The sequence below is a fragment of the Miscanthus floridulus genome, chromosome 9 (genome assembly GCF_019320115.1).
Source record: "Miscanthus floridulus cultivar M001 chromosome 9, ASM1932011v1, whole genome shotgun sequence".
Lineage (NCBI taxonomy): Eukaryota > Viridiplantae > Streptophyta > Magnoliopsida > Poales > Poaceae > Miscanthus > Miscanthus floridulus.
In genome coordinates, this window is record NC_089588.1 from 143,264,518 (window position 1) to 143,279,340 (window position 14,823).

At 46.3% G+C, this 14,823-nt stretch overlaps 1 protein-coding gene across 1 annotated transcript; it reads left to right on the top strand.

Annotated features, from left to right (window-relative positions):
* Positions 1 to 796: 796 nt before the first annotated feature.
* Positions 797 to 1,240, top strand: LOC136483169 (protein STIG1-like). The gene has a single exon (XM_066480250.1). The coding sequence runs from the start codon at positions 797 to 799 to the stop codon at positions 1,238 to 1,240; it is 444 nt and encodes a 147-aa protein (XP_066336347.1).
* Positions 1,241 to 14,823: the final 13,583 nt, after the last annotated feature.

Consider the following 14,823-nt stretch of genomic DNA (forward strand, 5'->3'; position numbering starts at 1 on the left):
GAGCCGAAAAAAGTAATTAAGTTGTATTTGATTGATTGTTGTTTTTACAATAGTCGGGGCTTGATATTTATACCCGGACCTGCGCATGACTCCTGTCTAAGCACGACTTATCACAATTTTTGGTATGAAGGAAATATTCCTATTTTAAGATAACTTGGACTCTAATCTTTACCCTTTTGTAGAGTCCGAAATGTATCTTCTTGGCGCCAATCATGTCCTGTCTTCGTTATCTGCTGACGTCATTCGGAGAGAATCGATCCAGTGTCGCATTCGATCCAGCAGATATCAATCTTTATTCTATAGACTCCTTAATTGATATAATTCTGGAAGCCTGCGAGTTCCCACGCTCTTCTCCCAAATTTTGGTGTAAACACACATGCATGCACTTTGAAGCAGGTAACTAAGCTATCTCCTGTCGTGATTTGTGGGTGTCAAATGGAAGGCATCACTCGATGCATTCCACGTACGCTGGAGCTTCACATTTTGTTCTGTTTTCTCTCTATACATGCATGCATACCCTTGATTTGAAGCATATGGCATGCATGCATGTGAGGGCGGCCGTAATTTCATCATGAGAATATAATTGCACCCAACCGCAGCAAATCTCATGAGAAGTCAACCCCAGATTTCATCATCACAAGTCAACTCTTGCTGTGAAGTGAACTCCAAATCTCATCAAAAGTCAACAATCACTTTCACTTCTATATATGCGCCTCTTTCTAAGACATTCCCAACACACAACTCACCGTCGTCACTCACCGGCGACAAGCAAAGTATAGAAGTCGTCGTCTCTTCCATGGCGAAACTCACCGTCACGGTCATCGTCCTGCTCACATTCCTCGCCACCGCAGCAGCTGGCACGGTCTCCGATGCTGGCGCAACCACGACCATCCCGGCAGGTCGCCAACAAGCTGCCAGGAGGAGCCGGTTCCTGCTTGCCAATAGCGCGGTCTACAACTCGCCGCCGCTGACACCATCGTACGGCGCTTGCTCCAAGAAGTCGGCCGCCGTGTGCTTCGCTCCGGGAAGCCCGGGCACGACGTGCTGCGGCGGGCAGTGCGTGGACACGGCAGCCAGCGCCGACCACTGCGGCCGCTGCAACAAGCTCTGCAAGCACGATCGTAGCACGTGCTGCGGCGGCCGCTGCGTCGATCTGCTGTCGGACGAGGACAACTGTGGCACATGCGGGAACCGCTGCAACAAGAAGTGCAGCAACGGCTTCTGTGACTACGCCCTGTAATGTGCAGTGCGGCATATTATATACTTCTTCCCCGGCCCCTATTGAATTACATGCCATATTAGATATATCGTAAGACAAACATTTTTATCTTTGATCATCAATTTAAAAAATTGTATATATTAACAACATAATACTTTTGAAACTATATGCATTTTTTCTTCAAAAATTGATGGTCAAAGATAGAAATGTTTGATTTAGGGTAAACTAATGCAACATACCTTTGTTTTAAATCCGGTGAACAATCAATTGCACTACAGGAAAACGCCTCTTTGCCGACTGCTTGCCCCGGTCGGCAAAGGCATAAACCCAGTCGGCAAAGGCTTTGCCGACCGCAAAACCAGAGGCATGATGTTGGACATGTCCCGCGCAGCTATCTAAAGCGAGTCTGAGAAGGACTCAATTTTCATGTTTGATTCGGGTTAGTTTTCATGATGTATTTGGACTCTATCCTAGGGATAGACCTCCCACCTTGTCTATCTATATCTATACCTAATATTAAAGAGAAAAATTATTCCTCCAAACTTTGGTCTCTCTCTCTCAGTCTCTGTGTGCCCCCAATGTCTAGAGCATAAGAGTCATGGAGGGTTTTTTACTAATAGCAGTTGCACACGATGAATTAGAAATTAGAATCTTAATTTCATCTACTTCAGGGTAGAATCAGGCCAATTATTACAAAGTTCGGTACTGCGACCAACACACAACCCACAGGGATCACAAGCTTACAAGTAGACACTAGAACAACAAAGCGGGAAGTAAAGTTCTGACTAATGAAGACCAATAAACCTAGTCGATAACCCTCCATTGGAATTAAAGAAGTACAATGCTGATATCTCCAGATGCTGCCCAATAAGAATCAGTTGATCCCGTAGATCATTACGCCGCTGCAGCCTTGCCCATTGCCATAGCCAATGGGTTCCTCTGAATAGCACCTGCAAAAAAGTTTTCGGTCTGCATTTGTCAAAAACTACTCCGTTTCTTGTTAACCAGATTGTCCAACATAAAGCTGACGCTGCAGTTAATAACAATGAATTATGTATGTTACCACCCGCATTTGCTCTGCAGTATATACATTATTTTGGCTATATTTGGTACTTTCACTTAGAGCTTCGTACTGGGCTGACGGCACGGCCCTGCAGTGGCCATGATTACTCGTAGCACAGATGATACACACGTCACGTTTGGAGATGTGGGAGAATACGGTGTCCCCTTGTTATACAGTAAATACAGTAGTTAGCAACGTCAACGTACAGTCCCCAACTGCGCTGGGTCTCGGACCACCACACACGCTGCCTTGGCCTTGCTGCGGCGGAGGACCAAGAACACCCTCAGAGCCAAGACGACGAAGAATAAGACGGTGATCAAGGTCACGGAGGTCTGTGAGGGGGAGAAGGCGGCAGCATGGCTGCCGGGGTTACGGTACCTGCCTGCTCCGCCGGATCTCGAGGGCATCGTTGTCGTTGTGACTGCAGAGCAGGGATGGACGATTCTGAGTAGTTATAATTTTTGGGTACGGCTTGCAGTACAATGTACTTGTATTTGTACGGTACTTATTAAGGGGACGCGTAACGAAGGTTTCGATGCTGAATTACTTGGTATACGATATGGACCGAGAGGATCAGGATGACATCGATAATATTTACTTGCTCTCTAAGGAACGGCGACGTGGTCGCTTCCATTGATTTGGATCTCACCGATTCTCTGATGGTGACATTTTTTTTAGATAACTAGTATAATGCCCGTGCTAACGCAACGGCAGCATTTCAGAGATGCACACGACGACAACCAAACAACTATATTTTTTTCCCAAGAAACAACCAAAGTGGTAGGAAGCTGAGTAAAGCACCAATTTTTTTCATGTAAAAGAAAAATTACAAGGTTGCAATTGAACAATTAGAACAGCTTTCCTGACATCACGAACCATTAGTTCTTGTGGCATGATGGATGACTTCAGAGTAGAATAACAGGGAATCACATCACAGACATACAAATGCACATGTCTCAAGAACACACGTCAAAACTACACTAAACATTTGACGATTTTTTGATAATTCCTAGCAACTATTTCAGCCTTCAACATTGTCTCCCTGGTAGCTCAGATGTCTTCCGTCGATTCCGTCGATGGAGACAACGACCAAGCTTATTTGTTGTCACCTGTCTACTGTATGGTTCTTGGAGCTGCAGGCAAATGGACATAGTTTAGAACCATACAAGAAGTATTATAGCTAAATGAAACAATTCACCAAATTACAGATTCCAAACTGAAGTTTCAGATTCAGGCATAAAGACAGGAACTGTTAGATGCAATATATAATCATCTGATTATTCCATTATTTTTGTGCTCTGTTATCAGCCAAGAGAAATGATCTATGCATACAAGCTACAATCCGTTTGCGGCCAGGATACAGTTGCACCTAATAGGGATGACTTTGCCTAACTTCATGTCTCATTTCTGCAATATAAATACAGGATAGATCCGAAAGGAAAAATCATCTCTACCCCTATAATACACCACTTCAAATTATCCTACAGCCACCAAACAAATCCCACCTCTACAGTCATGACCTAAACTACGTCCACCCCACAAAACGCACACGGAAAAAGATGACATTAAAAACGTATGCACCAAATTAACTCTCACTCATTCTCTCTCCTTACTCAACCACATCCGACGGCCGATATTCTTTGGATCTCCCACCCCAGAGCGTCTCCGCTCCCCTTCCCCGTAATCCCCGTAAGGCGTCGCATGCGTCTCCGCTCCCCTTCCTCGCAAGGCCGCAACCCCTCCCCGAAATCACACACGAGCGGGGAAAAAATTTCCGTAGTAGCGACGACGACCTCACTCGTAGCTACGGCGGCGGCGCTCCCACTCGCAGCGACGGCGACCGCAGGCAAGGAGTGCTCGAGCTGCGACACCCCGACGCGAAGATCGTGCCCCCGCCCCAGCGACGCCTGCAGCCTCCGAGGCTCCGCCAACGCGTGCGGACCCCGCGGCCATCACTCAGACCGCCGCCGCGGCCACCCAGGCCGGACGACGAGGCGAATAGCCGGCTGCCCGTGCCGTCCAGGAGGTACTGCGTGCACTTCTCGGCGTCCAGCTTCATCAGGCGGCGCTCACCGCGCTGCTCGAGTACTCCGGCATGCTCCGTCCAGATCCCGACGACGGAACCCAACAGGCCGCCGCCACAGGTACGTGCGCCCGTCTACTTCGGTCACCCGTCAGCCGGCGGTCGGCGCTCGTCGGCCACGGACACGAGCCCTCCCCCGCCGCGCCCATCTGTCTCGGCCTCCCGGCGACCGGAGGTCGCCGTCCATGGCCCTGCTCCCTCCTCCGCTGCGGTGGCATTGCTGCTTGCCGGACCTCGCACGCGAGGCACATCCGTCTCGGCCTCCCGTATCCAGACGGAATCGATTTGGTTCTCCATGATGTATTGGACTCAGGTCTCCATGACATGTTAGATTTAGGTTTCATCACTGATTGTTCTTATGTCCCGATGTCCTGATATGTACGGATGAGTAGTATATTAGGTGCGAATTTTGAAGTCCTATGCTCTGATTGCATTGCAGGCACGAGCTATCTCCCTGCCGTCACCTCCACTGATGGCTGCAGCAGTGGCTGCTCTGACGGAGTGCGGGGAAGGATCCGGCCTAGGCAGAGGCAGGCAATCGACACATTCTGCCTGATGGATGAGCAGCTACGGGACCTGCCATTGCAGCGAAGTCATCCAGGAGAGCAGCATCCCCCTCAGGCTGTATCTTTTTTTCCTGTCGTGCCTCACACCTCTTGCTAATCTATCCTCCCATGTCTTATGAATTGAATATTCTTCCCAGTGTGATTTCTAGGCTACTGATTTCTTTTAGTCAAAAGTAGGCTTTTTGCTTAATTAAGCCAAATAGTTAGTGGTAAATAGAATCTTGTGATACGATGAATTTTAGTGTCACGGCGAGGCGCCCTATAGCTCTGCGCTAGCCTCCAGCACCCAGAAGGAAGTAGGCGGCTGAGAGAATCAAGGCAACATGTATAAAATAGAAAGGTTTCTCTTGATGCCTGAATATGAATAGTTATATCATGTTACTTAATCTGATGGGAATTGACTGCAATTTTTGCTTCAGCTTTTAATTCTTTTGCTAAGTTTAATGATCCCTTGCCCTTGATGTGTCAAGCGGTTTTGTAGCTGGTAATTCTCTCTTGTCATAATGTCCAATTGTCCATGCATTTTCCCTGCTTGTTTTAGACACTGCTGAAATCTAAAACTAAACAGAACACTGGTAGCAACATGTATTATAGAGAAATGCTGATTCTTATCCGATGCTCTTTTATCTGCATGGTTCAAAGTCTCCTATTTTTATTACTACTAATGGTTAAATTTATGTCAAAAGGTTCCTAGCAGATATTATAGAGTTACTGTATCGAGTCAACTTTCATTAGGGAGTTACATTGCTATACAAACAAACTTCATTTAAGTTTCAGGGCAACACTTTCCACTAAATGCTTCTGTTTATGGTCAACAATAAGGAAAAAATGTACTATTCCTACAAAAAAATGTACAATATTATATTTGGTACAGAAGTGTATAATATCATAATGTTCTAGAATTTGACAAGACTATAATCTTTGACTGGACGGTAGACCTTCTTTGTTAACCCATGGTTGAGCAGCATGATCTAATTAAATGTTTACTCCAGTTGAATATTCGTGGCCACATAGAGCTGCAAATTGTTTGTGAATTGCATAAGCATGGTTGTTAGCTAATGGCATCCAATCAATAAGTACTTTTTTGGCATCTTTCTGTCTGGAAGAGGACACAGTTCCTGGTAGCAAAGTGAGAGGTTCCTCTTCTGCTAGATTGCACTTTAGTATAAGCAAAATGATATGTTAGCTGGCCTTTTGACACTTCGGCATCGAGTTTTGAAAAAAGTTATTTGTGACTGGTGCAATGAAAATTTTGCTTATTTCATTTTTCTGCTAGGTCAAGTTTAGTTTGGATGCGAATGGGCTGCACTTATTGATGGACTGGTTCGGTTTGGATTGCAAGAGGAAACAATTTGGTGTGGTCTAAGAATGGATTCATTTCTTCGGGTCCAAATGGTTTGAACCCTCTAGTTTTGATAGGGGAAAACATGCAAGGTGGATACTTAGTTTTCCTTCCCCTTTTTGTGCTAACTCTTTTAGTTTGTTGGACCTAAATGTTTGGCTGGTACATGTTTCACAATATTATTAGTTGGTGTTTAAATATATGAAGAAATGTTTCCATTTGCTTCTGATTGTGGATGTAGGAGGTTTTAGAAATTGTCCAAGCTAATCACACCAGTTACTTGGCGATGAGCATTTCTATCTTTTCATTTTTTGCTCTCGTGGAAATCGGCACTAGACCACATCCATCCAGTATCAAAAGGTATCATGCTTCTGACTTTCCAGAATCTGTGGTAAAGTAGCTTACCTGCTTAGTTTGAGATTCCAGTTCATGTGGTCATTGGTGACTTTGTTATGATACTGTTGGCTCATTAATTTAGGGGTACTAGAGGGTTCAAACCATTTGGACCCGAAGAAATGAATCCATTCTTAGACCACACCAAACTGTTTCCTCTTGCAATCCAAACCGAACCAGTCCATCAATAAGTGCAGCCCATTCGCATCCAAACTAAACTTGACCTAGCAGAAAATGAAATAAGCAAAATTTTCATTGCACCAGTCACAAATAACTTTTTTCAAAACTTGATGCCGAAGTGTCAAAAGGCCAGCTAACATATCATTTTGCTTATACTAAAGTGCAATCTAGCAGAAGAGGAACCTCTCACTTTGCTACCAGGAACTGTGTCCTCTTCCAGACAGAAGATGCCAAAAAAGTACTTATTGATTGGATGCCATTAGCTAACAACCATGCTTATGCAATTCACAAACAATTTGCAGCTCTATGTGGCCACGAATATTCAACTGGAGTAAACATTTAATTAGATCATGCTGCTCAACCATGGGTTAACAAAGCAGGTCTACCCTCCAGTCAAAGCTTATAGTCTTGTCAAATTCTAGAACATTATGATATTATACACTTCTGTACCAAATATAATATTGTACATTTTTTTGTAGGAATAGTACATTTTTTCCTTATTGTTGACCATAAACAGAAGCATTTAGTGGAAAGTGTTGCCCTGAAACTTAAAATGAAGTTTGTTTGTATAGCAATGTAACTCCCTAATGAAAGTTGACTCGATACAGTAACTCGATAATATCTGCTAGGAACCTTTTGACATAAATTTAACCATTAGTAGTAATAAAAATAGGAGACTTTGAACCATGCAGATAAAAGAGCATCGGATAAGAATCAGCATTTCTCTATAATACATGTTGCTACCAGTGTTCTGTTTAGTTTTAGATTTCAGCAGTGTCTAAAACAAGCAGGGAAAATGCATGGACAATTGGACATTATGACAAGAGAGAATTACCAGCTACAAAACCGCTTGACACATCAAGGGCAAGGGATCATTAAACTTAGCAAAAGAATTAAAAAGCTGAAGCAAAAATTGCAGTCAATTCCCATCAGATTAAGTAACATGATATAACTATTCATATTCAGGCATCAAGAGAAACCTTTCTATTTTATACATGTTGCCTTGATTCTCTCAGCCGCCCTACTTCCTTCTGGGTGCTGGAGGCTAGCGCAGAGCTATAGGGCGCCTCGCCGTGACACTAAAATTCATCGTATCACAAGATTCTATTTACCACTAACTATTTGGCTTAATTAAGCAAAAAGCCTACTTTTGACTAAAAGAAATCAGTAGCCTAGAAATCACACTGGGAAGAATATTCAATTCATAAGACATGGGAGGATAGATTAGCAAGAGGTGTGAGGCACGACAGGAAAAAAAGATACAGCCTGAGGGGGATGCTGCTCTCCTGGATGACTTCGCTGCAATGGCAGGGTCCCGTAGCTGCTCATCCATCAGGCAGAATGTGGTCGAGTGCCTGCCTCTGCCTAGGCCGGATCCTTCCCGCACTCCGTCAGAGCAGCCACTGCTGCGCCATCAGTGGAGGTGGCGGTAGGGAGATAGCTCGTGCCGCAATGCAATCAGAGCATAGGACTTCAAAATTCGCACCTAATATACTACTCATCCGTACATATCAGACATCGGGACATAAGAACAATCATGATGAAACCTAAATCTAACATGTCATGGAGACCTGAGTCCAATACATCATGGAGAACCAAATCGATTCCGTCTGGATACGGGAGGCCGAGACGGATGTGCCTCGCGTGCGAGGTCCGGCAAGCAGCAACACCACCGCGGCGGAGGCGCGGCGGGGGAGGGGCGCTGTCCGTGGCCGACGAGTGCCCGACCGCCGGCTGACGGGTGACCGAAGTAGACGGGCGCACGTACCTGTGGCGGTGGCCTGTTGGGTTCCGTCGCCGGGATCTGGACGGAGCATGCCGGAGTACTCGAGCAGCGTGGTGAGCGCCGCCTGATGAAGCTGGAACGCCGAGAAGTGCACGCCGTACCTCCTGGACGGCACGGGCGGCCGGCTATTCGCCTCGTCGTCCGGCCTGGGTGGCCGCGGCGGCGGTCTGAGTGATGGCCGCGGGTCCGCACGCGTCGGCGGAGCCTCGGAGGCTGGAGGCGTCGCTGGGGCGGGGGCACGATCTCGCGTCGGGGTGCCGCAGCTCGAGCACTCCTTGCCTGCGGTCGCCGTCGCTGCGAGTGGGAGCGCCGCCGCCGCAGCTACGAGTGAGGTCGTCGTCGCTACTACGGAAAATTTTCCCCGCTCGTGCGTGATTTCGGGGAGGGGTTGCGGCCTTGTGAGGAAGGGGAGCGGAGACGCATGCGACGCCTTACGGGGATTGTGGGGAAGGGGAGCGGAGACGCTCTGGGGTGGGAGATCCAAAGAATATCGGCCGTCGGATGTGGTTGAGTAAGGAGAGAGAATGAGTGAGAGTTAATTTGGTGCATACGTTTTTAATGTCATCTTTTTCCGTGTGCGTTTTGTGGGGTGGACGTAGTTTAGGTCATGACTGTAGAGGTGGGATTTGTTTGGTGGCTGTAGGATAATTTGAAGTGGTGTATTATAGGGGTAGAGATAACTTTGATGGTGAAGATGTTCGCACACAAACACGTCACCGTGTGTCCCCGGCGATGAGCGCGATACATAAGGATACGTCGCCGGAGGAGCCTCATTGGGAGCGCCATACGCAAGACATGCCGACGAGGTCTCTTTAAACCCAAAACCCTCACATGCCCGTGAGGGACCCCCTTTAGGACGTGCGGCGGCTATGTGCTGTCCTTGCCGGTCTAACCACTCTAGGGCTCACCCTTTATATTTATAGGGCGGCTGAGAGTATCTCATTGTACAAGAGAGGTCCAGCCATATAATTGTTGTTGTATGTGAGCATGGTGGATCATCAACTCATTGATCACTGCAGGTTCAATTTGCTGACTAGCTAGTGACTACAGGGATCAAGGTTTTACTCCATGGATAGTCGTCTTTTTGTAGGGGCTGCTGGGGTGCGTTAGCGACAACTACGAGGATTGTTGTTTGTTGCCATTGATGGATCCCCATGGCCATGGGGTGATGACGGGATGACTTGTATCATCATGGATGGCAACCCTCTGGGTGTACGTTGGAACGATCTTTCCGGTTCCTTATGTTAGTTCTTATTAATTCGTGGAAGGGCGTACTTACGTGCAGTCTGTTCGCTTGCTCGTAAATGATCGTAAATTTCCAGCCGGTAACAGTGTTTTTCTCTCACACCAAACCAGCCAGCAGTAAATAATCCACGATACGATACGGCCTCCCCGAACAGGCTGAAGTTTGGTTTGACAGCAGAGGCACCAACATTGTGCAAACACCTTATTATCACTAACAGTAGTAAATTAATTGTATTGCAATCTTTATTGTCACATACCATTATATTGTAAGTAAAGTGACAAGAATAGGTGCTTCCATCCATAAAGGGAATCGTTTAAAAACTCAAGAAAGAACCTAATTTCTAACTACAGATATAAAATTGTTCTCCTATCTTTTGCTTTTTTTTTTGAACTCCTCCTTTTGTGATCATCTAGCATGGCAAAGCTCTTCCCATGTTTATTTTAAAAAAAACAGCGGTACGTGGCCCTGTTCCATTGAACTGAATTGCAGCCAATGCAGCTGCGACTGCCGCAAACCATGTGTAGCAACAGTCCGTTCTGTCTCTTTTCCAATTATTGTATCTGCTGAAATCCCTCTCGGAATCTTCCAATCTCTTGTCTAATTAATCACCAAATGGTGGCATGGAGGTAATTACCCCGTGCTTCACCGGATGACTTGTGGATATGCAATGCCTCCGTCTGGTCTGTAGACGATCTTTGAAGTTTCAACTCAGCTCCTCCCTAGCCATGTATTACTTGCTTTTCTCTTACATTATGCATGCATACTCAACATTATTTCCTTCCTTCCTCCTCATCCGAATATGGAATCAGGGCCAATGCTCTGTGCTCACGTCGTGTATACACCATCACACGTGCTGGACCTGGGCTTCGATTTCTATATGCCACGAATAGTTACCGGCAGCCGGAAACAAGCTGCTTGCAGAACCACACAAAGTTGTCCATAGCTATAGACAATGGAAACCCCGGACGTATTTTTCAGGAAAGAGCAGAGCAGACATGTCTGGCTGGTACTACAACAGCTTCTATGACATCTTGTACATGTCTTATCAGGCTTGTATATGTCTTAGAAGCATAGGGCCTGTTTGGATACCACGGACTAACAACTTGCACTACTGGATTTAGGTTCTTTACTCGGCAAAGGCCAAATTGCACTCGGCAAAGAACACACGGCAAAAAATTAATCGACAAAGACTCTCTTTGCCGAGTGTCTTTTATCGGACACTCGGCAAAGACTTTGCCGAGAGTCCCGGGAGCACTCGGCAAAGAAAAGCGACCGTCACGGCACCGGCCCCCGTTGACGGTGGCTTTGCCGAGTGCCAACCCTGCAGGTACTCGGCAAAGATTTTTTATTTTTTTAAAAAAAATTCTTTGCCGAGTGCCCCATGGCCGGCGCTCAGCAAAGTTTGAATTTTTTTTAAAAAAAATGCTTTGCCGAGTGCTCTCTGGCCGGCACTTGGCAAAGTTTGAATTTTTTTTAAAAATTCTTTGCCGAGTGCCCTCTTGCCGGCACCTCGGCAAAGTTTGAATTTTTTTTTAAAAAAATTTCTTTGCCGAGTGCCCTCTGGCCGGCACTCGGCAAAGTTTGAATTTTTTAAAAAAAATTCTTTGCCGAGTGCCATGGTCCATGGCACTCGGCAAAGCTGGAAAATGGTTTTTCGAGCGCCCATTTTTCCAGCTTTCCGAGTGCTGTGACCATGCACTCAGCAACGGGGTCCTTTGCCGATGCAACACTCGGCAAAGTGACCCAAAACGCAATTTTTATTTTTTTTACATTCCATCATGACAAATAATTCATACAATCAATATATCTCCTCCATCACAATATATATCTCATTCATCACATATATATCTCATCCATCACATATATCTCATCCATCCACACATCCGTCCGCACATATCACATCCATCACAATATATCACATATATAATAATAAGTGCTCAAGTCCATTCAAATAAATCCACAAGTCCATCAAAGTCCACAAGTGCATCACAAGTATATTACAAGTCCATCACCAAGTGAACAACAAATGAAAAAAATACAACGTGCACTCATCTCGGCCACTGCGACTATGGTGAAGGCCTAGCTCCATCATTCGGAGGTGCATGAGGTGGATTATTCGAACCACCGTCAGATGGAGACTGCACAAAGGAGAAAAGATTGCATATGAGACAAGATTATTTGGATAGCTAATCTAGGAAGGTAGAGGCCATACAAGCAAAGTACAAGCGAAAGTAAAAAACTTTCATACTCACAGGAGTAGCTAGAGTTGTAGGACGCGGAGGCAGAGGTGGAACCAACAGCCCAGCTGGTAGAGAGAAGCCCACACGTTGCCCAAGCCCTTGCAGGAACTCCGTAATGTCTGTCAGCCTCTGCGCCTGGGCCTGCTGCTCGGCCCGCTCGGCCTCCAACTGGGCCGCCATCCTCTGGTGCCCGGCCTCCAACTCCTGACGTTGCCTCATTTCTTGTTCCAGCCGGACCTGCAATATTTCACTCCAATGTTTCAGTAATGCAAAGCTAATTAAGGTGTGTAAAGATCAATGTATGACGAGTAAAACAGAAATAACCTCGAGTGCGTCGACCTGGTGCTGTGCAGCTAGCGGTCGGCCATGTGCGAATGGCCGGGCTCTCGCTCGTGCTCCGTGCTCAGATCTGGGAGAGAGAGGGAGTAGAGGCCGTGTCGATAACGCCGTCGCCAAGCCAGAACCGCCCATGCTTCTTGCCTTGCCCCAACCTCATGACGGCCTTTCCATCGAACATCTGGGTGCTCGGATCGTGGTCTGACCTATGGACTGATCTCGCCGCCACCTCAGTATACTCACTGATGCGGGAGTGGACGCTCGGGTTCGTGTATGCCTCGAGCGGGTCCTTCAGGTTGAAGGAGACGTCGGACGTCGCCTTGCCCTTGTGGACCATACACCATGCCTGGAAGTCCGAGCAAGCCTGGCCACTATGTGACGCTGACTGCGAGAAAGACAGTACGATGATTAGAAATTAGGCAGAACTGAGCGTCACAATAGATAAATGAATTCGTGTACCCATGCTTGTTTGTATCCGGTGAGGCTGCGGTTGCCTTGATGGTGTGCTGGACCTTGCATCTGCAAACGACGGTTCCGGGCATCCCTGTGCATCTTGAGGTACTCCTCTGTGAACCACCTCTCCACCATCATCGCCCAGCACTTGGGATACGCTTGGCACCACCAGGGAATCATCTACACGTCATCAAGTATTGGACATATAAGAATATCAAATTAAACCAACTTAATCTCAAAACGAATCAATATTGATGTTCTTCATTTACCTCAAGGTACTGCTCCCGGGTCAGTTGCATCTCTCTTGTGTCTTCCTTGGTTTTCCTCTCTCCAAGCTTCGACCAGTAGTAGGTTACGATGGCCTGGATGCGCACCTTGTGATGCATGTCGGTGACAAGTTTTTACAGGCTTTGGTAGTCACCTACTCCGCCCTGGAGATGTCCTGGTTTGTAAGCATCGTACGTGACAACATGCACCAAACATTCTCAAATTTTTATCATAGCCTTCACATACGATATCACGATATCTCAACAAGTTTCATGATTTTCGGACTTCGTTTGCTTTTTATAGAATTTAAAAACACTTCGCATGCAAGTTCGCGGTCATGTTTCGTGAACAAGATGTCCAAAATTTCAGGGTCCGTTCCTGGATACGGCCTCATACTACACTCAGTAACATGACTATCATTTTTTGAATCATTAAATTTCATTATTCGTACCACGTGCAGTTCAAATTTATATTTTTCGAAAAAATTCAAGTAAACGAAATAAAGTAACTAAATATATCAAAAAGCCACAAAAAATCCCCAAATTCTAACTAGGAGTTCCTGGTACTTTAAAAGGGCTGCACAAAAAAATTTGGAGTCCAAAAACAAAAAAAAACTTTGCCTAGTGCCAGGGCATGGCACTCGGCGAAGGGGGTCTTTGCCGAGTGCCAAGAATAAGGCACTCGACAAAGAGGGTTTTAATTTTTTTTAAAAATTTCCTCTTTGCCGAGTGCCTTCACAGGGGCACTCGGCAAAGACATTTCGAAAAAAAAATTCTTTGCCGAGCGCCGTGTCAGAGGCACTCGGCAAAGTATTTTCCAAAAAAAAAAATCTTTGCTGAGTGCCAGATCTGGGATACTCGGCAAAGATTTTTTTTAAAAAAAGACCCATCTTTGACGTGGCCGAACACCATTACGTGGGGCAGCCTATGCCGAGTGTCGTGCTTTTGCCGAGAGCCTGGCACTCGGCAAACAAGTCATTTGCCGAGAGCCTTTTTTGCCGAGTGCCCGGCACTCGGCAAAGACACTCGCAAAGAACTCTTTGCCGAGTGCGGCACTCGGCAAAGAAGGTCTTTGCCGAGTGCCCGATGTTTGACACTCGGCAAAGCAGTTTGCACTCGGTAAAGATCCCGTTTCCAGTAGTGTTGTTGGTTGGTTAAAGTTTAGTTCATGACACTACCGGAAACCTCAAATTTGCCGAGCGTTTTTATATTGCCGAGTGCATTTCCTCGGGCACTCGGTAAATAAATTCTTTACCGAGTGCTGTGCTAAAAACACTCGGTAAAATAAAACCCCCGGCAAATAGGCGGGTTTGTCGAGTGTCAAAAAAAAAACTCGGCAAAAGAGGGTTTGCCGAGTGTCGAAAAAGAAACACTCAGCAAAGATGAAAAAAAAACATGCGCCGCATAAAAAATCCCCTCCCGTTTCGACATCGCCTCCCGTTCCCACCCTCTAGCCCCAGCTCTCCCTCCCCTCCCTTCGCCCCTAGTTTAGAGGATCCAAACAGGTGGACTAATATGTGAGCTAATAACTGGTCCAAACCAACTAGTTGTTAAGTAGTTCGCTAGTCCATCAAACCCAGCTATTAGGGGCGAAAAGTTTCGACCGATTGGAAAAAAGACACATGATACCCCCCTGTCCCAAGCGCGACG

What these genes read in the sequence shown, in the direction of transcription:
- LOC136483169 (XM_066480250.1), top strand. Translation starts at nt 797, where the DNA reads ATGGCGAAACTCACCGTCACGGTCATCGTCCTGCTCACATTCCTCGCC.